This window comes from Zootoca vivipara, chromosome 14, assembly GCF_963506605.1.
Source record: "Zootoca vivipara chromosome 14, rZooViv1.1, whole genome shotgun sequence".
Taxonomy (NCBI): Eukaryota; Metazoa; Chordata; class Lepidosauria; order Squamata; family Lacertidae; genus Zootoca; species Zootoca vivipara.
In genome coordinates this window covers 29,751,682-29,778,510 of record NC_083289.1, presented here as the reverse complement: position 1 = coordinate 29,778,510, position 26,829 = coordinate 29,751,682, and the positions used below count along the sequence as shown (strand labels likewise).

General features: G+C 47.2%; 1 protein-coding gene across 2 annotated transcripts in view; it reads left to right on the top strand.

The window, feature by feature from the left end:
- PRKCB (protein kinase C beta) overlaps positions 1–26,829 on the top strand; it is a 199,730-nt gene that overhangs the window by 94,089 nt on the left and 78,812 nt on the right. For both annotated transcript variants that reach the window (XM_035130770.2, XM_035130769.2), the window contains exons 4-7: positions 2,351–2,462; positions 7,331–7,459; positions 21,370–21,526; positions 22,843–22,977. In XM_035130770.2, the coding sequence (XP_034986661.1) occupies positions 2,351–2,462; positions 7,331–7,459; positions 21,370–21,526; positions 22,843–22,977 (533 nt within the window). The remainder of the gene's footprint in view (positions 1–2,350; positions 2,463–7,330; positions 7,460–21,369; positions 21,527–22,842; positions 22,978–26,829) is intronic.

The following is a 26,829-nucleotide window of genomic DNA, read 5'->3' as shown; positions in this document are numbered from 1 at the left end:
GAACAGGATGCTGGACTAGGATGAGTGATTGGCCTGATCTTCTTATGTCCTTCTGTTCTTAGTTTAGATGCCTTGCTTCACATCCCTCCCCAGTTCTCACTTTTCTCATGAAGTCTTTGTATTGTTGTTGAATTTGTATCTTGTCCTCCTTTCAAGGAGTCTCAGGGACGTCTGCAAGGTTTGCTAATTCCACCTGCCCTGCATTTTATCCTCAAAACAACTTTGTGTGCTCAGTTAGGTTGGGTGATAACAGCTGTTCCAATACAGTGGAACCTTGGTTTACAAACGCGATCCGTTCCACAGAGGCATTCGTAAACGGAGGCATTCGCTCCCCGAAGGCACGCTTCTGTGTGTGTGCGAAGCACCAATAGAGCGCTTCTGCGCGTGCTGCGCGGATCGCTTCTGTGCATGCGCGAGCTGTGCAGATCGCGTCTGTGCATCCGACGCCACGGAACCCGGATGTAAACACTTCCAGGTCTGCGGCGTTCATAAACGGAGGCGTTCGTAAATGGGACTGTTTGTAAACCAAGGTACCACTGTATGAGCTTCCTGGCTGGGCAGCCAGTCCAAATGGTCTGCTAGATGGGAATTTGGATGGACACACACATACAGAAGCCCATTGCCTGGGGCATCTGTCACCAGGGCTGATGGGATGCCATCCTGTACACACCCTGTAGAAAAATGAGTTAATGGAGCCCAGCTTCACCCCAGACATTTAAAGCACTAAAGTACCACTTTAAACAGTCATGATTTCCCCAAAGGACTCTGGGAGATGTAGTTTGTAAAGGGTGCTTGTTAGGAGACCCCTAGTTCTGTCCCAGAGCTTCAGTTCGCAGAGTAGTTTAATAATCAATCCCTCTTGGCAAGGAACTCTGGAAATTGTAGTTCTGAGAGCTCTGTTGTGGTCTGACACATCTGGAGACCAATTTGGGGGGGGCGGGTGGCGTGGTGCTAGGAGTGATTCCTACATTGTTGGGGGTTGGACTTGGCATCCCTCCCAACACTATAGTTCTATGATTCTATGAAAAGGCATTTTAGAAGATCTCCAGGTCTGGATTTGGGTTTTATTGCCTGGAGCTCTTGCCTGGTGTTGTGCAACTGTGGGGTGCCGTATTGCCTCTTAGCCTCCGTTTCCCATTTGTAAAAAACCAAAACAAGGGGTGGAGGATATATTGCAGAGGTTTGTGCATTGATTTGGCACTGTTCATTTATTGGGATGGTCTTTGATGTGCTGACAAAGTCACTGATGGGCTGTAATATTCTTCCTGTTTGTTTGGAAGTGAATATTGGGCATGGTTCTGAATTCAGATCCCCTACTAAAGCATCTCTTGGTGGCCTTGATCATTTTGCTCTGTAATCAGTTTAGCCTACCTCGCAGGGTGATTGTGAGGGAGTGGAGGGAATAAAATAACCCCAAGCTCCTGAGAAGAAATGTGGCATCTGCAAAAAGGTGCCTCACAATATGGAAGGCAGGCTGGGCTTTATTTATTTCATAAAATGTATATACCACTTGATTGTAGGAAACCTTAAAGCAGTTTACAAAAGAATAGCACAGTAAGATGATGATTAGTAAAAACCAACAATAGACTGAAAAAGTATCAGCCATCTAAATATCTAGGCAGTCTTGTCTAAACAAAAATGTGGGCAGTGAAGGAGCCTGCCTGATGCCAACAGGCAGGGAGTTCCAAAGTGTAGGTGCAGAACAGATATTATGTGGCACTTTCAGCCGTGCCGGTTCCACAGATTGAAACAGTTGAGGGGGCATATTGTCAGGCTTCGGGGAATCAGATCCCCCCCACGGTGGCAACCAAGAAGCAGAGAAACGATAAAAGTTCTCACTGAGTAATTTATTCAATATTCACAGAGTATCCCCTAAATAATGACGTTACTCCAAGTAACGTCCCCTCCCTCCTCTGTCTCTCCTATTCTACATCACCCCTGCATTGGCTAATCTGAGCTTTCTGCCTCTGAGCTTTATGTTCTACTACTTTCAATGCTCGCCTGGTCCTGGGAGGAGGTGGTGGTCCAGGAATGCTTTCCAAGGACACTGAGTCTGTCAGCTCTCTCTCTCCCTGGTGTTCCTCTTCCAATATTTCCCAGCTTCTCCCCTCTGCAGCCTCTGAACTATGACCTTCTGCAAACCACTGTTCTAAATCTATACTGTCCTCCTGTTCTCAGGAAGGTTCAGGAGATGGTGTGGCAGTGGCCCCCACCATTCCTCCTCAGTCCAGCCCCTGACACACATATATGTAATGTAATGTTCTTGATGCATATCAGTGACTTCCATTTATAGGCAAAGCCCAGCACTTAACCAATCATTCATTTCTACTGTCTTGTCTCTTTTCTCCAGGACCCACGGAGCAAACACAAGTTCAAAATCCACACATACTCCAGCCCCACCTTCTGCGACCACTGTGGATCCTTGTTGTATGGACTCATCCACCAGGGAATGAAATGTGACAGTAAGTCCAGTGGCATTGAGAGAGATATGAATCAATCACAGCATCTGATTCACAATTTTCTTTGTGGGTGCAGCAAAGTCCTTATGATCCCTACTTTATCACCCCAGAGTATTGTGGATTAAGTGTTTTGGGAGAGTGGGGATTTAATGCACTCGGTGCTAGACTTGGCTGGTTTCATCATCCTTGTGAAGCAAACCACTGGCTGTTGTTGTGTTGCTTTTTTCCAAAAATGGAACTTGAAGCTATTTACAAAAAAACCCCGAGCATTAAAAATGAGTATATATATACCAATTCAACCGTCCAGACCACACCACTAACATTCAGTTGTGGAAGGGTCGTAGCCTATTGGTTAGAGCATCTGCCTTGCATGCAGAAGGTCCCGGGTTCAATCCCCAGCATCTCCAGGTAGAGCTGGTAGGGAACCCAGTCTGAAATGCTGGAGAGCTGCTGCCAAGCAGTGTAGACAGTGCTGAACTAGAAGGACCAAGGGTCTGGTTTGGTATAAGGCAGTTTCATATGTTCCTAAAATTAAGATCCAAAGGCCTGGCACCAAAAAACAGCCAGTAATGCTGCCAGGCATGCCTCCATGGCAGGGCGGAGAGCGGCCCATAAATGAAGGGCCACCCTCAGCATCTCCCTCGAGGGCCTCCAATGAAGAATGCAGGGTCCATGTTGGGAGAGGCACTCTTGAGCTATTGGGGAGCCCCATCAGGTTCAATCCCCAATGATATCTCCAGGCCAGAAAGGGAGAGAGCCCTGTCCGAAACCTTGGAGAGTCACTGCTAGCCATTGTGAACAATGTTGAGCTAGATGGACTAAAGTCTGGCTCTGTATATGGCAGATTTTGGTGTCATATTCAAATCAGCCCATAATTCTGAATCATCGGGACTGGGATCCTGCCTTGTTTTTAAGAGTGAAGCTATAGCTCAGTGGGAGAACATCTGCTATGCATGCAGAAAAAGTCCCAGGTTTAATCCCCAATGGCATCTCTAGGTAGGGCTGCGAGAGCTCCCACCTGAAACCCTGGAGCATCTGCTGCCGGTCGGTGTAGACAACACTGAGCTAGATTGCTATGCCTTTTACTGAGTCAGGACCATTGGCCCATCTAGCTTAGCATGCCAACGAGGGACCTTCTGGATGTTATGGACAACAATTCCCATTGGACCCCTCCAGCAGGGATGGTGGCAGTTGTCTTCCACAGCATCTGCAGGCGCTGCTTTGGCTACTGGTTCTCTACATCTCCCAGCAGTGTCCCTCCAGAATTTTAAACCATTTTGAGCCTGGGGCCTTCTGAATGCAAAGCAGATGCTCTAACCGCTAGGCTACAGCCTTCCTGCTACCTCTCACTTCCCCCAGACAGTGACAGAAGCAGGAGCTGGTCTGCTTGCTTCCTCCCCAGGACGCAGCTGCTACCCTCCTCCACTGCTAGACCAATAAATCTTGCATGTTGACCTTTTCCTTCTTTCAATGCTACCACACCCTTTGATTAAGGCCATGAGTCTCCTTGTTTGTGCAGAGCTGGTGTGGTCAAATCCACCAGTGGAGGCTTTGCTGTGTTTACAAGAAAAGGAAATCTGAGTGAAGCCTCAGTTGCAAGAAGTGGAACAGGCAGCCGTGAAGATGTTGCAGCCTCGCGGTTGCTGGCGTTTGTTTGTATAGCACCATCCAAGGACAGAGAAGAAAACACAAGCAAAGGAGACATGTCCTTGTCTTGAGCCCCTTGCAATTCAGATTTCAACAGCAGAGGAGACAACTGAAGGGGAGGGAAGGGGGGAGGAAGGGAGGAAGGGAGGAAGGAAGGAAGGGATAATAATAATAATAATAATAATAATAATAATAATAATAATAATAATAATAATATATTTATATCCCACCCATCTGGCTAGGTTTCCCCAGCCACTCTGGGCGGCTTCCAACAGAAATATTAAAATACAATAATTTATTAAACATTAAAAGCTTCCCTAAACAGGGCTGCCTTCAGATGTCCTCTAAAAGTCTGGTACAGTGGTGCCTCGCTTAACGAATGCCGTGCTTAACGAAATTTCCGCTTAACGAAAGGATTTTTCGAGTGGAGCTTGCCTCGCTAGACGAATGCGTTTTACGAAAAATTCGTCTAGCGAATCACGGTTTCCCATAGGAATGCATTGAAATTCAATTAATGTGTTCCTATGGGCAAAAAAAATCAAAAAAAAAATCAATGCATTCCTATGGGATTCGCTAGACGAATTTTTTGCTATAAGAAAAGACCGTGGAACGAATTAATTTCGTCTAGCGAGGCACCACTGTAGTTGTTTTTCTCTTTGACATCTGATGGGAGGGCGTTCCACAGGGCAGGTGCCAATACCGAGAAGGCCCTCTGCCTGGTTCCCTGTAACTTGGCTTCTCGCAGCGAGGGAACTGCCAGAAGGCCCTTGGCACTGGACCTCAGTGTCCGGGCAGAACTATGAAGATGGAGACGCTCCTTCAGGTATACTGGACCGAGGCCGTTTAGAGCTTTAAAGGTCAGCACCAACACTTTGAATTGTGCTCAGAAACGTATTGAGAGCCAATGTAGGTCTTTCAAGACTGGTGTTATGTGGTCTCGGCGGCTGCTCCCAGTCACCAGTCTAGCTGCCACATTCTGGATTAATTGTAGTTTCCAGGTCACCTTCAAAGGTAGCAGTAGTCTAAGCGAGAGATAACTACCGTAGAGCATGCATCACTCTGACGAGACAGTCTGCGGGCAGGTAGGGTCTCAGCCTGCGTACCAGATGGAGCTGATAAACAGCTGCCCTGGATACAGAATTAACCTTCGCCTCCATGGACAGCTGTGAATCCAAAATGTCTCCCAGGCTGCGCACCTGGTCCTTCAGGGGCACAGTTACCCCATTCAGGACCAGGGAGTCCTCCACACTTGCCCGTCTTCTTGTCCCCCACAAATAATACTTCTGTCTTGTCAGGATTCAACCTCAATCTGTTAGCTGCCATCCAACCTCCAACCGCCTCTAGACACTCACACAGGACCTTCACCTCCTTCACTGGTTCTGATTTGAAAGAGAGGTAGAGCTGGGTATCATCTGCATACTGATGAACAGCGGAAGGAAGGAAGGAAGGAAGGAAGGAAGGAAGGAAGGAAGGAAGGAAGGAAGGAAGGAAGGAAGGAAGGAAGGAAGGAAGGAAGGAAGGAAGGAAGGAGAATTAACAAGGGATGCAGCAATTCAGGCAGAGGTGGTGGCAAGCTCAGATCAGTGGTGGGGCCCAGCTGAATTTAAAGATAATTGAACATCTGAGGAACAAGGAGATCCAGGATTCATAGAATCATAGAATTGTAGAGTTGCAAGGGACCTCCAAGGGTCCTGTAGTCCAACCCCCCTGCCTCAGTTACAGGGAGGGAATAGGGAAGGACGGGTTCCAGTGCCGCCTCTCCTACAATTGGGGTACAAGAAATGTGGCATACAGAAGATCTAGTTCCCAATGCAGTGCAGAGCCAGTGTGGTGTTGTGGTTAGAGTGCCAGACAAGGACCTGGCAGACCAGGGTTCAAATCACAGGGTTCAACAGCCTCACTAACCTACCTTGCAAGGATGTTGTGGGGATTAAATGAGATGGGGAGAACCATGGACACCATGGGGGGGGGGGGAAGGTGGAGTATAAATGCAATAAATAAATAAATAAGAATAAGCAGAAAGAACAGCAGAATCTATTGCCCTGGTTTGCTGGGGGCCCTTCCCAGATTCACTTGAGTTGATCTTTGAGCTTTCTCTCTGCAACAAGGAACGCTTGGAAAAAGTTACTTCTTTGTACAAAGTGAGAGCTGGACTTTACAGAGGGGGTGGGGTGGAAGGCTCTTATGGGGGGTGGAAGAAATGCTGCTCCCTCTCAGGATGAAATTGCTGTTGGGGGGGGTGTTTCACATGGATCGGGTGTAGGAAGACCTCTAATGGTCACTGTGTAAATTACAACCATCCTCTTAAATGGTTTATTTATTGAATTCATATTCCACTTTTTTAACTATCCGTGGCTTTTTAGAGTGGGTGGGATGCTTTAATGCATTCTACCCCCTCGTTTTAATGTATGCATGTTTTTGTTTTGGGTAACTTATTTTTTAAGTCGCTTAGAGTTGCCATGGCAAAAAATGGCAGCTAATGAGATCTTAATGAGAATAATTCTGCAGAGTAGCTCTCTAGGGCCACTGCAATAGAGATGGTGGAAGGAGAGATCTTAGAGGAGTTGATGGATATAAATGAGGTGGGGCAGGAACTCATCAGATCTCAAAGCCCACAATCCTCTAGGTGTCTGATGGCATGTAGGGTTTTTTAGATTGTCAGACTAGGGCCTGGGGGAGACTAGAGTTCAAATCCCCACTTGGCCATGAGGCTCACTGGGTGACCCTGGGCCAGTCTCTGCCTCTCAACCTACCTCACAGGTTTCTTGTGGGGATTATATGAAGAGGGCAAGAGCCATGTGTGCCACCTTTAGCTCCTTGGAGAACAAAAAGTGGGATATGATTGCAACCAAAGAACAAAGAAATAAATAAAAATTTCCAGGCATAAGGCAGGGGAGAATCTAGTACGTGTTCAGAAATACAGTAAACCGCAGCAGAAACCTATGTGGCATCCCATTAAAGGAGGTGGAATGCACCTCTAAGCCAGGCATAGGCAACCTTGGCTCTACAGATGTTTTGGAACTACAACTTTCCATGATTCCTAGCTAACAGGGCCAGTGGTCAGGGATCATGGAAGTTGAGTTGTAGTTCCAAAACATCTGGAGAGTCAAGGTTGCCTATGCCTGCTCTAAGCCTCCAAAGGAGGCTTGATGGCAGCAGAAGCACAATGTCTTGAACCCCATATTGGGACCTGAAATCTTTCCTTCCGATTCTCTCTCCACCAGCCTGCATGATGAACGTCCACAAACGCTGCGTGATGAACGTACCGAGTCTCTGTGGCACGGACCACACTGAGCGCCGGGGCAGGATACACATCACAGCGGAAATTGAAAACGAGGTCCTCACTGTCGTAGGTGAGTCTGGGGGTGGTTTGTTTTGTGGTTCCTTGAGGGAAAGTTCAGGGGCAAAAATGTCTTGCCTCCCTCGTTCCAAGGAGCTTTCAAAAACTAGCATTGAACTGTTTGTGTGTACACCCTTGTGCAAATTAATTTAAACAAACAATGTAGTGTATTGTACAAAACTCACATATACGTACATTAGTAATGGATATGACCTCCGCTATTTTTAAGCAGCATTTGAACACAGTTTGGCATGGAGTCTACTGGTTTCGAACAGTCACTGTTGATTTTCGGATTCCTGTACCACACTTGAATCAGTGCCTGAATGAGCTTCTCCATAGTCGTACAGTCTACAGCACAGAGGCGACTTTTGCATATAGCCCACAAGTTCTCAATGGGATTTACGTCCGGGGAATTCCCTGGCCAATCAAGTACCTGTATTTGCTGCTCTGTCATGAATTTCTTCACCACTTTCGATGTGTGACAGGGGGCTAGGTCTTGCTGCAATATCCCAGTACCGTCAAGACACCTCTTTTCCAGCTCTGGAATAACTCTCTTTCATAGAACCTCAATATATTGTGGCGGAGCGCAACAATCCTTCTATTGGCTGCAGGCTTCCGACACCATAATGATCAACTGACTTTTCGTGTTTGTTTTGAGTACAGGATTACGAGTAAGGGACCAACTGCTTAATGCGGCGAAGGTGAAAAAATGTCGCCTTAGCTGTTGTAGTAACCTGCACTTCCATAGAAAGGGAGGCATCAATGATTACACCCACGCTCTTAAAGGAAGGCAATGGCACTAAGTGGGCCCCTGCAAGAGAAGGGAATTGGTCCCTCATCCCCATGCCATCCCGACCCAGCCAGAGGACCTCTGACTTCGAAGGATTTAGTTTCAGTCTAAATTTTAGGGATTTGGGCTGCAAGCCATTTAGGGCTTTATATACCCGGTGGCGCTGTGGGCTAAACCACTGAGTCTAGGGCTTGCTGATCAGAAGGTCGGCGGTTCGAATCCCTGTGACGGGGTGAGCTCCTGTTGTGTGGTCCCAGCTCCTGCCAACCTAGTAGTTCGAAAGCACATCAAAATGCAAGTAGATAAATAGGAACCGCTATAGCGGGAAGGTAAACGGCGTTTCCATGTGCTGCTCTGGTTTGCCAGAAGCGGCTTTGTCATGCTGGCCACATGACCTGGAAGCTGTACGCCGGCTCCCTCGGCCAATAATGCGAGATGAGCGCGCAACCCCAGAGTCGGTCACGACTGGACCTAATGGTCAGGGGTCCCTTTACCTTTACCTTATACTAGCACTAATCCCTTGGAAGTGTGTGTTCCAAGTACAGTATATGAACATAAAAAGAGCCTGCTGGATCAGGCCAGTGACCTATCCTGTCCAGCATCCTGTTCTCACAATGGCCATCCAGATGGCTGTGGGAAACCTGCAATCAGGATTCAATCTCAAGGGCATTCTCCCCTCCTGCAGCTTCCAGCTTCTCTTTCTGAGCAGAAGACACAGTCAAGATACATTTAACCACTTCATGCCTCTTCAAGCAGGAGGAAAAGGGTGTTTTATTGCTCCAAGTCTTCCCCACCTCCCAAGCAGCTGCTCCTCCCTCCCAGCTGCATGAGCAATCGCTCCAGCCTACTATCTGTGATCTCTTGGGTTTTGGTGTCCTGAAATGACCTTAGCATGTTTCAGATGTTTTGTCTTAGACAAATACTGTGGACTACTGCTCCTCATTCATCCATCCAAACCAAACACTGTTCTTTGGGTCTGTGGTATGAAGAGCTTTGGGTCTGTGGTATGAAGTGCACAGAGGAAAAGTATTTTAGGACTACTGCACAGAGGAATTAAGTGTGAGATGCTGTTGCTTCTTGACGTGAGGAGCTAATTCCCTGTTTCTCACCATTGCACACCTGTCCTCAGTGGGAATTAGTGAGAGGAATCTGAATCACATTTCCTGCAAATATAAATCTCTATGTGCTTCACATAAAAAAAACACCTAAATGCAGATATACAATACAGTGGTATCTCGGTTTAAGTACACAATTGGTTCCGGCAGTCTGTACTTAACCTGAAGCGTACTTAACCTGAAGCGAACTTTCCCATTGAAAATAATGGAAAGTGGATTAATCCGTTCCAGACGGGTCCGCGGAGTACTCAACCTGAAACGTCCTTAACCCGAAGTATGAGTGTAATTGGTTCTAGAAGTCCATACTTAACCTGAAGCGTACTTAACCTGAAGCGAACTTTCCCATTTAAAGTAATGGAAAGTGGATTAATCCGTTCCAGACGGGTCCACGGAGTACTTAAACTGAAAGTACTCAAACCAAAGCGTACTTAAACCAAGGTATGACTGTAATGATACAGTGGTACCTCGGTTTATGAACACAATTGGTTCCGGAAGTCTGTTCATAAACTGAAGCGTTCATAAACTGAAGCGAACTTTCCCATTGAAAGTAATGGAAAGTGAATTAATCCGTTCCAGATGGGTCCACGGCGTTCGTAAACCGAAAATTCGTAAACCGAGGTGTTCGTAAACCGAGGTTCCACTGTACTTAGCTAAAAAAGTACTATCACTACAAACATAACCAGTGGTGTCAAGTTTCAGGGAGTCAAATAACCATTAATATTTCTGCAGTCGGGTCCCTGTTTCCTAGAGCTGCCCAGACAGCATGAAAAGGCAGCTTCTTAGCCAATGAGAAGATGTCTTCTCACCCTTTCTGGCCATTGGAGCCAATCAGAGTGAAAGGAAGAGAGTCAACCACTGAGGATGGGCTTCTAGGGTCACTCTGGAGAAGGTGCGTAGGGAGAACACCAAGGAGGAGCTGTTGTGTATGCTCCAAAGTTAAGCATCTAGGAACACTGAAAAGATGAGGAGATTCAACTTCAAGAGAACGGGGTGCAAGTTCTGTTTGCTACAAAGGAAAACACAACTTGAAGTGTCTCTGAAATTAGATATGGGAGCATTCCAAATTATTTGCCTGTGGATGTGCACAGAAAATGTGGAGAGTTGCATTGATCTTTGCAGGGCACCCCTAATTATTATTATTGTATAATTATAACATTATTGCATCATCTTAGAATATTGCATCATCTTAGAAAGGGCATGGCTGTGGCTACGCTTCTGAACATTACGCTAATAATCAGGGATTGACAGCTCATTTGAGATGCATCAAAATTTAAATGAGCATGAAACTCACCAGTGGGTCAAGAAAAAATATCCCAATCATTTCACATCCCAAAGTAGCTCCAAAGTTGAAATTAGTACCTAGAAATTCTCTCCTGTCAAAAAAAGATAACAACAAGAAGCCCTCTTATGCATCAACCTCTCAGAGCTGGAGGGTGGGGCTGGGCAGATCACTCCCTGATGAATTGCATCATGATGGCAACACTGAATATTCTACACTTTAACTTCTTTGGAGGGTGAGAAGAACTATTTGTTTTAGCAAAGTAGAAACTTAACATTTCGGTTGGTCCAAACATTCACTTGCCAGCTGTCAATCATGTTTTATTCCATTACTTCTCCCTGGTCCTGAGCACTGCTTTGGTACCTTTTTTTATTTTACTTTTTTTCACTTCTACTTCTTCCTCCTTCCTAGATGAGGTATGGAGGAGAATTTCATTTGGTTCCTATTTTTAGGCACCCTGGCCCAATTTGCACCTCCCAAACTAATACACAGATTGGAGCTTAATTATCCTTCAGAGTTTGCAATATAAATTTTTGTGATACCAAAATGTGTGTTTTAGGTTAATAATATTTATAAATGCATACACTGAGATACACATGGTAAAATGCATACTTGGGTACCTACACAATACACTTATGAATAAATGCCTATGACTCTGAGATGGGTGGGTCCATTCCTCAATACCACCCACGAAAGGTCCATGCTGTGATGGAGTGCTGGCACAGTCATAATTTGCTGTGCGATGAGCTCCCAGAGGGCGGGCGAGTGCAGTGTGAGCCAGGAAACAAATATTCTTACAAGGAATGTTTAACAGTCATTGAAAGGGGGAGTTTTGGCTCATCTCTTGGGGTGGGGGGGGCATGATAAACAAAAGCTGCAATGCATGTTTCTGACGTAGTAGTGCTGTACCCAAGCCAAGGGAGGCATCATGAATTGCTGAGTAAAGGCAAAGCAGGCTGGCTGGCTCATCTTGAATCATCTCCAAGAAATGGCAGTTGTAGGTCTGGCAATTGCTGAATTATACAGCAATTGCTGCTGTTCCTTTTTTCAGTGCATCTGAAATTCCAGCATGTAATTTCATAGCTCTGTGGAGTTAGACGGGATCTCAAGGGTCACATCTAGTCTGACCCCACTGCAATGCAGGAACTGCAGTTGAAGACTCATTGACAGATGGCCATCCAACCATGGCTTAAAAACGTCAAATGAAGGTGATCCACCTGATTGAAGGTAGTCAATCAGCTCTTACTTTCAGGAAGTTCCTCCTAAGGTTTACCACAAATGCATCTGCCCACACACCTCACTTTTTAATGAAATAAAAAAGGAGGAGCCTTGCATTATATTATTATTATTATTATTATTATTATTATTATTATTATTATTATTATTATTATACCCCACCCATCTGGCTGGGTTTCACCAGTCACTCTGGGCTGCTTACAGTACATATACAAACATAGTAAAACATTAAACATTAAAAACTTCCTGATATAGGGCTGCCTTCCCAGGTTCAATCTCCCATATCTCCAGGTAAGGCTGAATGTCTCCCATCTGAAATCCTGGACAGCCACTGCCAGTCATTGTATACAGTACTGAGCTAGAGATGGACCAATGACTCTTGTGAGGCTCCTTCCTGTGTTTAGTCCTACATCTTGTGGAGTTGATTGGGAAGTGTGGGTTTATTTCACAGGAATAGTACTGTCTTTCCAGAGCAGCCTTTCTAAGCTTTCTGCCTTCTAGATATTTTGGATTTACAACTCCATGCTGGCTGGTGCTGATGGAAGCTGTAGTCCAAAACATCTGGAGGGCACCAGGTTGGGGAAAGGCTCTTCTCAACTGTTCCCACTGGGTCTTTTGGAATTTTGTTTTCCAGGAAAATGCGAGGCTGCCTTCTGCAGAACTAAGCCTCTCTCTGGGAGGCAGAGATGTATCTAGAGTGCTCTCTTGTGGCATTGGAAGCATAGAGCATGTGTAAAGCCAGGAAATCCAAAAGCCTTTGTTCAAAAGGACGGAAAGGATTTGTGGGTTAGCCATGTGGCCAATCTGGATGCCCAGATCAAGGGTGTTTCTCAGTCTAGCCCATGGGTAGGCAAACTAAGGCTCGGGGGCCGGATCCGGCCCAATCACTTTCTCAATCTGGCCTGTGGACGGCCCGGGAATCAGCGTATTTTTTACATGAGTAGAATGTGTCATTTTATTTAAACTGCATCTCTGGGTTATTTGTGGGGCATAGGAATTCATTCACACACACCCCAAATATAGTCCAGCCCTCCACAAGGTCTGGAGGACAGTGGCCCGGTCCCCTGCTGAAATAGTTTGCTGACCCCTGGTCTAGCCCTAGTACTGGAAGCCAGCCCAAGAAATCTGTGATGCCCACCCTTGGCACTAGAAATTGGGAAGGTCTGAATACCAATTGCTGGAAAGTCCAGGAGGGGCGAGTGCTGATGTGCTCACATCCTGCTAGTGGGATTCCTCTGGGGCTTCTGGTTGGCCACTGTGAGAACAGGATGCTGGGCTAGTTGAGCCATTGACCTGACCGACTAGGCTCTTCTTATGGTCTTGCATTTGAGTCCTGATTGTGGGCTCCCACAGGCATGTCGTTTGCCACTGTGAGAACAGGATGTACTAAGTTACCGTCCCATTAATGCAAGGATTTATGTTTGTGCAACAGGACTCTCCCCTGTCTCCTTCCCCCATGCACCCCCAATCCTCTGTTCCCCCAATCCTCTGCACTTGTGGGAAAAGTTACTTACTGATATTTTGGATATCAAATTAGTACAGTATTGGAATTCAAATTGCAATGCAATAAAATACAATATAACAAATAAAAGAAGCAGTAAAGATACAGTTAAAGCATCCAGCACAGTGCAGTACAACTGCTACAATTTTAAAATCCTTAAGTGGTCCAGCCAGAGCCTCAGCAATTTTCGTCCGTGGGAGGGAAAGTTTGGGACTTGCAGATATCTAAGCCACCCCTAACCGACAGAGATCTGAACATGATTTACAATGTATGTTTTAAAACAAGAAAATTCAATATAAGCTTAAAACCAAAATTAAAAGTCAAGCTGTATCAATGCATCAGATGAATATCCATCAGCTATAGCTGGCTCCAAGGCAGAGCATCTGCATGGCATGCTCAAGTCCCAGGTTCAATCCCTGACAGTTCCAGCAAGGGCTGGGAGAGACCCCCTGGCTGAAAGCCTGGGAAGCTGCTGCCAGTCAGTGCAGACAGTACTGAGCTACATGGACCAATGATCTCGCTCAGTGTAAGGCTGATTTCATTCTTACTAATGAACTATTGATCACAAATAATTTCGCCCCACCAAAGGTCTGGGTGAAGAGGTAAGTTTTTAATGGGCACCGAACCCAACCAAGGAAGGCAGCAGATGTATGTCTGAAGGCATGGAGTTCCATAAATGAGGAGACACTACAGTGTAGATTGTATCCCATTTGATCCAAGTCACACCCACCTGCCCATCAGCTGATGTCGCTTCAATGGGCAGATGACATCAGCTGATGGTTAGAGGGTGGGGATCAATTCTATCTTAGCTACATGTGCCAGTTCCCCACAGGAAACTGGCGCACCCAGTCAACGCAGAATATTTTAACACACAACACACCCGTATCATCTGCTGATGAGCAGGGGTCAAATTCTGTCCATTTTGGCAGGAGTCAGTGCAACCCTCTTCCTGAATCAGGTAACCAACACTAAAAGAATTCCAGTTCCAATACAAGCACCTTCCTTCCTGCAGGATTCATAAACTCATTGAATTGTAGCATTGGATGGGGCCCCCAAGAGTCATCTAGTCCAGGCATAGGCAAACTCCGGCCCTCCAGATGTTTGGGACTACAATTTCCATCATCCCTAGCTAACAGGACCAGTGGTCAGGGATGATGGGAATTGTAATCCCAAACATCTGGAGGGCCGGAGTTTGCCTATGCCTGATCTAGTCCAACCCCTTGCAGTGCAGGTAAAAAGGTAAAGGGACCCCTGACCATTAGGTCCAGTCATGACTGACTCTGGGGTTGCGGCACTCATCTCACATTATTGGCCGAGGGAGCCAGCGTACAGCTTCCAGGTCATGTGGCCAGCATGACAAAGCCGCTTCTGGCAAACCAGAGCAGCACATGGAAACGCCGTTTACCTTCCCGCTATAGCGGTTCCTATTTATCTACTTGCATTTTGATGTGCTTTTGAACTGCTAGGTTGGCAGGAGCTGGGACCAAGCAACGGGAGCTCACCCCATCACAGGGATTCGAACCGCCAACCTTCTGATCAGCAAGCCCTAGGCTCAGTGGTTTAGCCCACAGCGCCACCTGGGTCCCTTGCAATGCAGGAGTCACAACTAAAGAATTGGTGTTACATGATGCAATTAGCTGTGATGCTCCAAACTCAGGCAGCTGTGCTCTACACTTCTTGTAGCATCTAGTCTGTCTTCAAGGGGAGCCACACGTAGAGTGCATTGCAATGATCTGATCAGCAGGTTATCGTAGTGAGTGGAATTAAATTTTCTTTAATTGAAAAGTAGGAAATTGTACATCCTTCTGCTTTGTTGCATCAACTGATGTGGCTAAAGGGTGAGGGTTAGAAGGATTTCTGAGTTTGGCAAGAACTGGGGTGCTCTGGCAGTGGAAGTGAGGGATGCAGTACAGCAGTGGAAGTGGGGGTAGGGTGCAGCATTGGGTTGAGGCAGAAGGCAGCAATTTCTGTTTCATCTCAGGTGGCAAAACGGGAACAGGCTGCCCCTGGGAATACCTACAACTCTGATCAACCCCAACCAACATGGCTGGACAATGCTGGGGCTGATGGAAATTGCAGTCTGAAACATCTGGAGGGTGCCAGGTTGATGAAGGCTGCCAATTATAATTCAGAAACCCCTCTGGTTCTCCATGCACAGTTTTCACCGTGGAATAAATTCATCGCTCCTGAAAAAGGAGCAACAAGGAAACCCTTTCACCACCTTTAGCAAGCCTGAGTGTGAAAACAAAATAACACAGTGTGCTAAGGGATATCTAACCATTGACTAGTCACTTAATTGGCCACTAGTCCCTATGACTTAATTAAGGGGTGACCTTGAATGCCCAACATTTATGATTAAGAAAATGACTCACTTTGTGGTGCTGTCGCAATATCAGCCCGTAGATGGCAGTGCTTGACTTCCAGAATCTTTTAGGGCTTTGATTGCCTGGTGTTTGATTTCAAAAGCCACCAGAAATGGCTGGTGTTATAGGTCGTGTTGTAAGGCTTTGGAAAGAAAGCACACCACCCCCAATCATCTCTTTGATGCAGGCAGCTTCTCTTGGTGACTTAAGATGAGCCGAGGAGGAATCTTCTAAGCTTGCCTGTGTGTCATCTGATTTGCTTTTCTTGTTACAAATTCCTTATTGTCAATTCCTTCATAAATATAGAGTGTGGTATCTACATTGGCAGAATCCCTGGCTTCCTCCTGCCCCTGAAGGTCGCAGATCAGCATTTGAAAATGTTTTAGCTGCATCTGTTGACTTCAGAGGGAAAAGACTAAACCAGGAAACGAATAACAAAGAGCCTTTGTGGTACCTTAAAGATGACTCAACTTATTGTGGCAGAAGGTATTAAATCTCTTGCTCTTACTGCAATCCACTAACACAGCCACCTCTCTGGAAATCATTTGCACATTCTTCAGGACCCTGGACAGTAACTGTGACCTGTGCCTTGTTCCTTTCTTGGCTCATTCCCAGTTTCCCTGAAATCTCTGCTATCATGCTTGTCTGAGCAAGGAAGTTATAGCTATTGCTGGCCCCCCAAATAAACCTGAGACAAACAGAACCAAGTGTGCTTATTTTGAAAGGTTCAGAATTCTATTTTTCTGTGTGTGTGTGTGTGTGTGTGTGTGTGTGCAGATGGATTCTTTTCGAGGGGGGATGTGCTTTGGATGTGATCCCAAAGTCAGCTACTGGAGCAAGTTATCTGCTTGGAGCTGTCCAACTTCCTGCAACTTCAGCCTGACCTGTCTCCTTCCTGACATCTGCCTAAGTCATTTCTCTGGCCCTCACTCATGGTCAGGAGAGGATAGCCTAGTTTATGCAAGCATTCGGCTCCCTTTCCATTTAATTTTATTTAGGTGTATGGAAACGAACCCTTAAGGTTCTTCTCAAAGGAGATGTGTTGTTTTAAGGATTCCTTCCAACCCTTCTCCAGTTTGGATCATGGTCTAGGTTAAAGAAGGACCCTCTTCCATCTTGAAGATGTACAAATCCCAAGGGACACTGCTGTGGGTGCTCTGATGCATGGTGGAGCATTTTGTGGTGATGGGGAGAGAGACGTCTCCTCCTTCTCTAGACTCTCGTTGTTGCCATTGCCAGCACATCCTCCAGAGTTAAATGCAAGCAGAAGTGGAAGATTGGGAGGAGGCTTTGGGGATGGGTGAGAGTCCACTGTGTCTCACTTTCCGAGTCCCTAAGATTGGTTCAAGTGATGAGTTGATTTCACTTTGACTTTGATGTGTGGGGAGAAGAATTGGCTCATTTCCAGATGAAATAGAGGATCAGCTGGTCGTTCTCACTTATCCCTAATTGTATTAGATTTGGATTTGCTCTGTTGCTCTGTTGAAAATGGTTAGCATTTTGATGACTTTTGTGAATTGTAGTTAAGGCAAGCCACCTTGAGTGCTCTATATAGGAAAAGGAGGTCAGGGTTAAAATATTGATACACAAATCCAGAAACAGTCTTAGGAAATGCTCCTTGACTGCTGAGCCACACAGTTCGAAATCCACACATTCCCATGTTTCAGGGGAAGGGAATCCAACTGCAGAACATCCAGTCCATTCTAGTTCCACCAAAATGTCACCAACACAGCCCGGAATTGCTCCTTATTGCTTCACAAATCCCAAGGTTGATCCCATGAAACTCTAGCTCGGTTGAAGCAAAACATGGAAGAAATGCGTCATTCTTTGTTTTTGTCCGGTGTCCCTAGGTTGCTGGCCATTTTGCCACCCGACATCATTCTGAAGGGCAAATCCATTTGGCAGTTCAAGGTTAATCTGTCCCTTTCTCACGTGGGATTGGTTCTTCCTGCACAGACCTGATACTTGCTAATTGAATGAGTTGATGAAGTGAGTCGTTGGCCCAAACTGGAACAAATTATGCAGCAATTAGATAAACAAGCTAGAAATGCATTAATTAATGTGCACCAGCCCAGGAAGATGCTGCTGTAAGAAGGGTGGTGCATTTTCCATTATAAATATATGTGCAAATTTATTCTTCTGCAGTGTATTAATTACAAGTTATAACGAATGGTGGCACTAATCTTTCTTCCACTTGCTTCATGGAATTGACTCAATCTTCAATGCCCAGATGGGGCCATCCTCACATAATACCACTGCTGGGAAGAAGGGGAAGGCAATGGACTACATTGGCTGGGTTCTATCTCCTGTTTTTTTCTCCTGGATCCTTTTCAGAATCTTATCCCTCCCTGGGACTTTGCATCATCACCTTCAGTTGCCCCAAGGTGGCAGTGGGAGGCTGCCTCACCCTTTGGGAATAACTGCCCCAAGTAATGAAGGTGTGCTGTGGCGTACTTTTCCTTGCCTGTTGATGGAGGCTGTCATGTTGGGTACATGTGTTTGCCTTCATGATGCACTAAGCAGAAGTTGACCCTGGGGAGTTAGAAGTTGCAGATTTGGAAAGCACTGGCTCCTCTGTTTTTTTGGAAGAAAGAGCAATGATGTAGAATAAGGCAGGCTCAATTCAGCTGGCAGTGGTCAGGAAGAGAAGAGGAAATACGGCTCATGTTAAACTGCCAACTAGTCTCTATTTCCATAATGGAAACTGAGGCTGACAGCTGTGAGCCAGTCAGAGAGAACCTGCCAAGCTGGGGTTTGCATCCCCACCCTGTGTCCAGTTTTCCATCCATGTGTCTGGACTTTGTATGTTTGAATGGAGGAGATAATTGATTCTCTGCAAACAGGCATGTCAGTGCAAAATATCCAAATTTCACATCTACACTCATGGGGTCTGAACTGGAGGTGACTGTTGAGGAATGAGACCTTGGGGTCATAGTAGATAGCTCAATGAAGACCTTGACCTTGTGTGCAGTGGCTGAGAAGAAGGCAAATTCCACTCTGGGGATCATTGGGAGAGCAATTGAAAAACAAGACTGTCGCTATCATAACACCATTATGCAATTCTGTGGTGTGACTGTGTTTGGAATACTGCGTACCATTCTGATTGCCTCACCTCAAAAAGTATATCATAGAGTTGGGAAAGGTTCAGGAAAAGGCAACCCAAATGATCAAAGGGGTGGAGAGACTCCCCGATGAAGAAAGGTTGCAACCTTTGGGACTTTGTAGTTTAGAGAAAAGGCAACTGAGAGACGACATGATAGACATTTATAAAATTGTGGATGGCGTGAAGAAAGTAGATTGAGAAAAAACTTTTCCCCTCTCTCTCCTAACACTAGAACTTAGCAGACATCCAATGAAGCTGAATGCTGAAAGGTCCAGGAAGGCAGATCAAAGGAAGGACTTCTTCATGCAATGCATAGTTAAAGGATGGAACTTGCTCCAAAGGGAGGCAATGGTGGCCACCAACTTGGATGCCTTTAAAAGAGGATGTAGGAGAGGTCTCTCAATGGCTATTAGTCACAGCAGTGATGCTTCTGAAGACCAGTTGCTGGATACTGCATGTGAGGAATGTGTTATTGTGCTTGTATTCCCTCAGGCACCTAGCTGGCGTCTGTGAGGAAAGGATGTTGGACCAGATGTGCCATTGGCCTTAACAGCAGGATGTCCTTAGGTTCTTAGAGTTTGTTCACAAGGCAGCCCACCGATAACGTGGAGTGCAGGGACCTTTCCCAGGTACTGCAGCACCATCACGGTTGCTCCTGGAAATTTCAAGCTCTCCTGCCTGTCTTTATATTTTAATGATGCCAAACATGCCTCAGCTGTCAATCCACTTAGGCGGCAATTACCTTAATTGAGGCTTTTGACAACCAAATCGTGGGCAATTCTACGGGTCAGCTTGGCGTCAGGTAGATGATTTCTTCCTTTCCCTGTATCTTCTTGTGCAGAATCTCTAGTGGCTGCATCTTCAGGGTTGGCCTGAACATAATTTCAAAGAACTATGCTGAGTGGCTTCCATTTTGGAAGCCCTTGCTGTGGTGAAACTTCCAAAGGGGCCTTTTGCAAGCAAGGGAGTCCAAGAGTCCATCCTTTCAGGGATTAACAAGGTATGACATTGACATATGAACATAATAAGAGCTTGCTGGATCAGGCCAAAAAGGGCCCATCTAGTCCAGCATTGTGTTCTCACATGAGTTCTGGTGTTATGAGAGAGGGAGAAAAACTTTGCTTTACCCTCGGTGTTTCCAGTATGCAAATGAAAGATACAGAGTGGATAATAATAATAATAATAATAATAATAATAATAATAATAATAACAACAACAACAACTAGCTGGCCCGGCCATGCGTTGCTGTGGGGTTTTGTGTTAAATGGACCTTTTTCTGTTAAATGGACCTTCAGAGTCTCCCTTTAGAGTCCCCTCACCTGCCCTGTCCCAACCCTGACTCCCCTAGTCTAAGTTTCAAAAATAAGATTCCCCCCCACACACATGTTCCTGAAAATGTCCCCACCCCCCACTGCTTTGGCTGACTCAGGGTCCTACCTCCCCCCTCATGGCTATGTGTTCCCCCCTCTCTTTGTTGTGCCTCATCCCTGTGATTTCCCCCACCCCGTGAAAGGCACATATTAAGTTTGGTTTAGCCTGTGGCCTACCGGGCAATGTTGTGGCCTACTCAGTTTTCCCTGCTGGGCATTGCTGCAGCCTACTCAGTTTTCCCTGCCCCAACCCACCCACCACCCACACTGCTTTGGCTGACTCAGGGTTCTTCCCCCCCCATGGCTATGTGTTCCCCCCTCCCTTTGTTGTGCCTCATCCCTATGACTCCCCCATTGTGAAAGCCCCATATTCTGTTTGTTTTTGTCTGTGGCCTACTGGGCAATGGTGAAATCTACTCAGTTTTCCCTGCTGGGCAATGCTGCGGCCTACTCCTGTCCCAACCCACCCCCCACTGCTTTGGCTGACTCAGGGTCCTCCCCCCACCCATGGCTATGTGTTTTCCCCTTCCTTTGTTGTGCCTCATCCCTGTGACCCTCCCCCCCCCCCGTTGTGAAAGGCCCTATTCTTTTGTTTTTGCCTGTGGCCTACTGAATGGTGCAGCCTACTCAGTTTCCCCTGCTTGGCAATGCTGCGGCCTATTGAAAAAGCCGGGCCTTGTTGCTGCAAAAGGACTGTTTTCAGTTGGTTGCTGTGGAATTTTGTGATGTCATCTGGCGGCGCAGCTTTGGAGGCGGCAGCGTGCGACCTGCCTTTCTGTTGGATGCTGCTGGAGTCTTCAGAGCTTCTGGTGGTGATGTCTAATTTGGGCACCACTTTTTTGTGTTTAATCATTATTTTAGGTGTGAAAGATGTGGGGCTTTGGGGGGGGGAAATTATGCCAGATCCCTCCCTGATGGGCATGGAACGTTGTGGCCAAATTTGTTACATTACAGTTCATCAGTTACGGAGAAAGGCTGTGACCTCTGTGCGCGCAATGCCAATAATAATAATAATAATAATAATAATAATAATAATACTTTTATAATTTCCACCCTGCCCATCTGGCTGGGTTTTCCCAGCCACTCTGGGCAGCTTAAAGCGCTCTAGGTGGCTTGCAGGATGCCTTGGCCCTTTCCCACTGAGTCTTTCCTCTTTCCCTTTCCAGTACGAGACGCCAGAAATCTGGTTCCAATGGATCCCAACGGCTTGTCAGACCCGTATGTGAAACTCAAGCTCATCCCTGACCCAAAAAGTGAAAGCAAACAGAAGACTAAAACCATCAAATGTTCTCTGAACCCTGAGTGGAATGAGACCTTTAAATTGTGAGTACGGCTGAATGGCAACCTTTGACATCTTCTGACAGGTTCCTGGGACTCAGTTTCAACTTGAAACAGAAAGGGTGGGGTGGGGTGGGGCTGGCTGGCTGGCTGGTTGGCTGGTGACCCTCTCCTTTGCTGCTGCTCCAGATTTTTGACTCAAAGGGTCAGGGAGTGGCCATGATGACTCCTTCTTCACACCATGAGGGTAATAGCAGGAGCCCCAACCATGTGAGAGATGCCCATACTGTGGTGTTGCCTCACCTGGTTGCAGGTGCCACAGTGGTGTGGAGGGGGGAGCCACCACATGGGCTCCTACTGCATGGCAGCAAAGCTTCTGATGTTACCTTTGGGGTATAGGAAGGTGCCTCATGACAGCTATTCCCTAAGCAAGGAGCGGGGACCTCTCATGGGTCATGGGTGCTTTTTCAGACCCTGCACCCCAGCTGAGACCCTACTGTGGCTGGGGCTAAGCCTTGAAACCATTGCGAAGAGTCTGTGCGCACCAGTTTGCACAAAAATGGCATGTGCTGAGTCTTATGTATAGATGCAGATTTAGAAATTAAATGTCTCAAAAGGCAAAGGGACAAATTTCCCAACCCAGGCCACCTCAGATAAATGCTTTGATTTGCTTGTGCTCAACTCCAGATCACCCCAAATCAGTCCTTCTCTAATTCATTTACCCCAGATTATTTCCCCAACAGATCCTGCTCCAAAGCAATTCAATTTGTCTTCACTTACCCCCGTTCATTACCCCAGTAATCTACAACACATCCCTCCAATCCAATCCTCCCCAATTCACCCCCCTTCTTGGAAACACCCAGGGCCTGGGAACCCCCCCCCCCCCGAGACACCCCCATAGCAACACCCCTGCTGAGCCCAGTTTCCTCCCACCTGTCCCTCCTTGCAGGGCTGGTGCTTCCCTGGAATGAATGGGTTGCAAATGATGCTGTGCTTTAATTGCTGAGAAACGCTAAGCGGATTTCAGAGCGAAGCAGCATGCTCCTTTCTTCAGCTCCTCTCCTCCCTCGCACCCATCCTGTCAGCACTGCTGAGAATGCCATCTCACGCTCTGGGTTGGCGCTGATCAAAGCCTTGCATTTCAATCGCCAGGCGCTCTGAGGTCCTCCATTTGAAGGGGACCCTGTCAGGAAATGAGGCATTAGAGGAGGCCCGTTCGCCGAAAAACCGTGGCTTCATTTCATAGCTGCTGATTGATTGAGTGCCCACCTGGAAGGCGTGGAAGCAGCTTTCAGGTATAGCTCCCTCCAAAAGAAGATGCCTTTTAAAATCTCTTTCCTCCTCCCTTTTGTTTCTACCAGCCAACTGAAAGAGTCTGACAAGGACAGGAGGCTATCTGTGGAGATCTGGGACTGGGACCTGACCAGTCGGAATGATTTCATGGGGTCGCTGTCCTTTGGAATCTCAGAGCTGCTGAAAGCTGGAGTGGATGGCTGGTAAGGTGGACTTGCCTCTGAGGGGGCTTGGATTAGGGCAGTCACTAGCCAGCTGGTGCCCTCCAGATATTTGCTATTTATTTATTTCATTACATTTCTATCCCACCTTTCCTCCAAATAGCTCAGGTGGCATACATGGTTCCCCCCATTTTATCCTCACAACAACCCTGCAAGGTGGGTTAGGCTGAGAGGCATTGACTGGTGCCCAAAGTCACACCCAGAGAGCTTTGTGGCCATGTGGGGATTTGAACCCTGGTGTCAGGAGCTGGAGTCAGGCGTAGGTCAGCAAGAAAACCATAAAGCACCCGATGTCAGTGAAGTTAACTCTTGATTCAAAGAAACCCAAACAGCCCAGACCTAGTGGTCACAGCAACCCTTCCCAGTAGGTCTTGCCCCAATGAAGCAGTTGTGAGGACTGAAGGTCCCCGCCTTCCCACCGTTCTGTAAGGTTTTTTCCCTAGCAGCCTAAATCTCCGTCATCTTGTCTCTCTTTTCTCTTCCTTCATTCCTCTGCAGGTTCTAGGAGACAAGGGGGAGGGGGAGCTGGTCACAGCAGGAGGGGGAGACTCCCTGGCTTCATCAGCAGCCTGCCTCATCACTGTCTCCTGGGCCCACTCCCCTCCAGCCTCCTCTCCTGCCTCTGAGTCTGAACTGCCCTCTGTCACAGCCTCTTCCTGCTCCCTAAACCTTGTTGCCTCTTCAGCTTCTAACGCCTCCTTCCCCCAGTCTGCTCCTTCTTCTCCCTCTGACCGTTCGTCATCCTCCCACCAACATCCCCCTGGCTCTGAGCCTTCTTCCCCTGAGGGTTCCTTTGGGGGTTCTCTAGATGGTGCCTCCCAACCACTCCTCTGCATCCAGTCGGTTCATGACACCTGGTCTCCCAGCTCTTGCTGGGGCTCATGGGAGAGGTAGTTGAAAACATCTGGAGGCCACGGTGGTGGGAGGTCTTGCTGAAACAAAACAGTGGGGGTGTATTGCCAGGGAGGGATCGGATCCTCATGAGCCCAGTTTGCATCTGCAACAGGCAGAGTTGCTTGCAGAGAACTCAGCAAAGAGCCTTCCTGCCCCTCCCCAGGCTGAAAGTTTAATCTGTGGATGTGAAGAATGGGATTACTTGCTGAGGCTTCCCTGTTTCCTCAAATGAAACACTGTCCAAAGCAGATAATTACTGCCAGTCGAGGCGGGCAGCGTGGGCCCATCAACTCCCAGAGGAGTAGGGCCTGTTTGTTTATGTTTTATCTCCCTCAGCAGGAAACAGGATTTTAATTTTCTTCCTTCCCGCTCCTGGTGCTGAAGAGTTGGGTGACCTTAGCGAGCAGACCAACATGCCTATAAAACTTCTATGCATGCGGCAGGTAGCAGATCTAGCTGGTCCTTCTGTGAGCTGGAGGGGGGAATCTTTCCTTGTCAAACTCAACACCTGGATTTGAGGATTCATCCTGGAAGGTGCTGTTTTGAAAACCAAAGGGAGCAGAAGAACAGAAGAAGAGTCTGCTGGATAAGGCCAATGGCCCATCTCACAGTGGCTGAACAGGTGCTTGTAGGAAGCCCAGCATCAGGATTCAAGCACAAGAGCCCTCTCCCCTCCTGTGGTTTCCAGCAACTAGTATTATGAAGCATCACTGACCCCAACTGTGATGGCAGAGCATAGCCAAGGGAGAAAGTTAATGTGATTCTGACCAAGTCAGCGCTTGTGAAATATATTTGTGGAAGTCAAAAGGTGATTTCTAGGTCCATTGACATCCTGGGCCAATGTCAACAGGTCCTGAAGTCCCATGGATTGCTCTGTTCCAGGATGCCAAATGGGGAAGGGCTGTAGTAGCTCAGTGGTAGAGCACATTTTGTGCATAAAGAAGGTCCCAGGTTCAATCCCCCTGATGGCATCTCCAGGTGGAACCAGGAGAGGCACCCTGTCTGCAACACTAAAGAGAAGCTGCCGGTCAGTGTAGAGCTGGGCGGACCAATTGCCTGGTTCGATATCAGGCAGCTTCCTATGTTCCCATTTAAATCAGAACCACAAGGACTTTATTTTTTAGGAAAGGGGCATGGTTCAGCAGTAGAGCATCTGCTTTGCATGCAGAAGGTCCCAGGTTAAATCTGCCCTAGTGGCAACTCCAGCTAAGCCTTGGGAAGACACCCCAGCTGAAGCCTAGCTGCCAGTCAGTGTGGACAATACAGAGCTAGATTGTCTTTGCTATCTAGGTTACCACCTTACTCTCCTGATGGATTCACACACACAGTTGTAAATCCACTAGTAGCTGTGCTTACTCGACCAAGACATTGTGCCTCCTGAGGTGAAGATGGGGCACGCATGCACACACACTCCTCAGTTTCCCCAATCACACACATCCCTTTCTGCCCACTTGAACCTTCCTTTGATTCTGATGATGGGACAGCCTTCTCCACGGCACCTGAGGGCAATGGGCTTGCTTAGGGGGTGTGGAGGTCTGGGTTTTCTGAGTTTTCAAAGGAACTGCCCGTGGAAACCCGACCAAAGCATAGGCAAGCAGCAGGATGTTTGTCCATCTGCACAGCAGACAGACAGAGAACCGTTCCGTTGACCAAATGGTTTCCCCAAAATGCTACAAGGACATTAGCAGTAAGTCATGGACCAATTTGGAATGCACTCCCACGGGAGAAAGTGATGGCCACCCGCTAGATGGCTTTAAAAGAGGATCAGACCAATTCATGGAGGAGGGGGAGGCTATCAATGGCTGCAAGCCACAATAGCTGTGTTCTACCCCCATGATCAGAGGCAGTCATACCGGTTGCTGGAAGCCACAGGAGGGGAGAATGCTCTTGTGGTTGAGTTCTGCTTGCAAGGACTTGCCTTTGGGGCATCTAGTTGGCCACTTTGAGAACAGGATGCCGAACTAGATGGGCCATTAGCCTGATCCAGCAGACTCTTCTTATCTTCATATGTTTTCTGCTGCGGACTGTCAAGGCAAAGCAGGGATGGGGAAGTTGGATCTGGCGTGAGTGGAGCAGGGTTGCAAATAAGTCTGGGCGCCGCTTCTGGTTGGCACCGACCGCCACCACTGCCAACTATACATTGCTCAAGCCCCAGGAGCAGATCCATGTCACATCTGAGTCTGTTTCAGTACTCAGAACCCGTCCCTGCAGTCTGAGGAGCTGAGTTTAAGATCTTCAGGGTTGGCAGCGATGAGCCGGAGGGGCGTTGGTTCGAGGCAAGCGCGACGGGCCACTCCTCCTCTGAATTTGCCGCAAGCTCTCTGAAGGAAAACAAATTGCAAATTTCCTCCAAGCCCTCGCTGCCACCTGTGGAGCTGTCTCCAGCGGGGAGATGGGCGCACATTAAAGAGCATGTAAAATATGGTAAACAGCTCCTTGCTGCATTTTTAAAAACCGTTAAGTGGAGATCTAAGTAATTTTCCTTGTCACAGTGCTTGGATAAAGTAAACTCCGGGAGGTGGGAGTCTCCAGTGCATTTTTCATCTCTAAAGAGCCGCAGCAAATGGAGGCGCGGAGTTGAAGGGAAGGGTCCGTCCTTGCATTATGCAAATCCTGCTTTGTTCCTTCCCTGCCAGTCAGGCGCACCGCCGCGCTCAGCCGATAATGGCCCCCTGATAAACTCTTCCTCTCCGCTGAAAAGATCTCATTGACAGAACTGGAGCTTCGCCTCCAGCGGCAGAAACTGACTCACAGCTGAATGACAATTCCATGATTCCTCGTAATTACTTATTAGATGTTTTTTTGTTTGTTTGTTTGCTCAATTCCCTTCTCCTTGGGAGGGTCTTTGTTTTGTATATGCAGAAGGCTCTTCCTGAAAGGGTGATGGAGCTACTTTTCTGGGGTTGCTCAGCCTTGGAGATTTGAAAATTACAGAGCCAG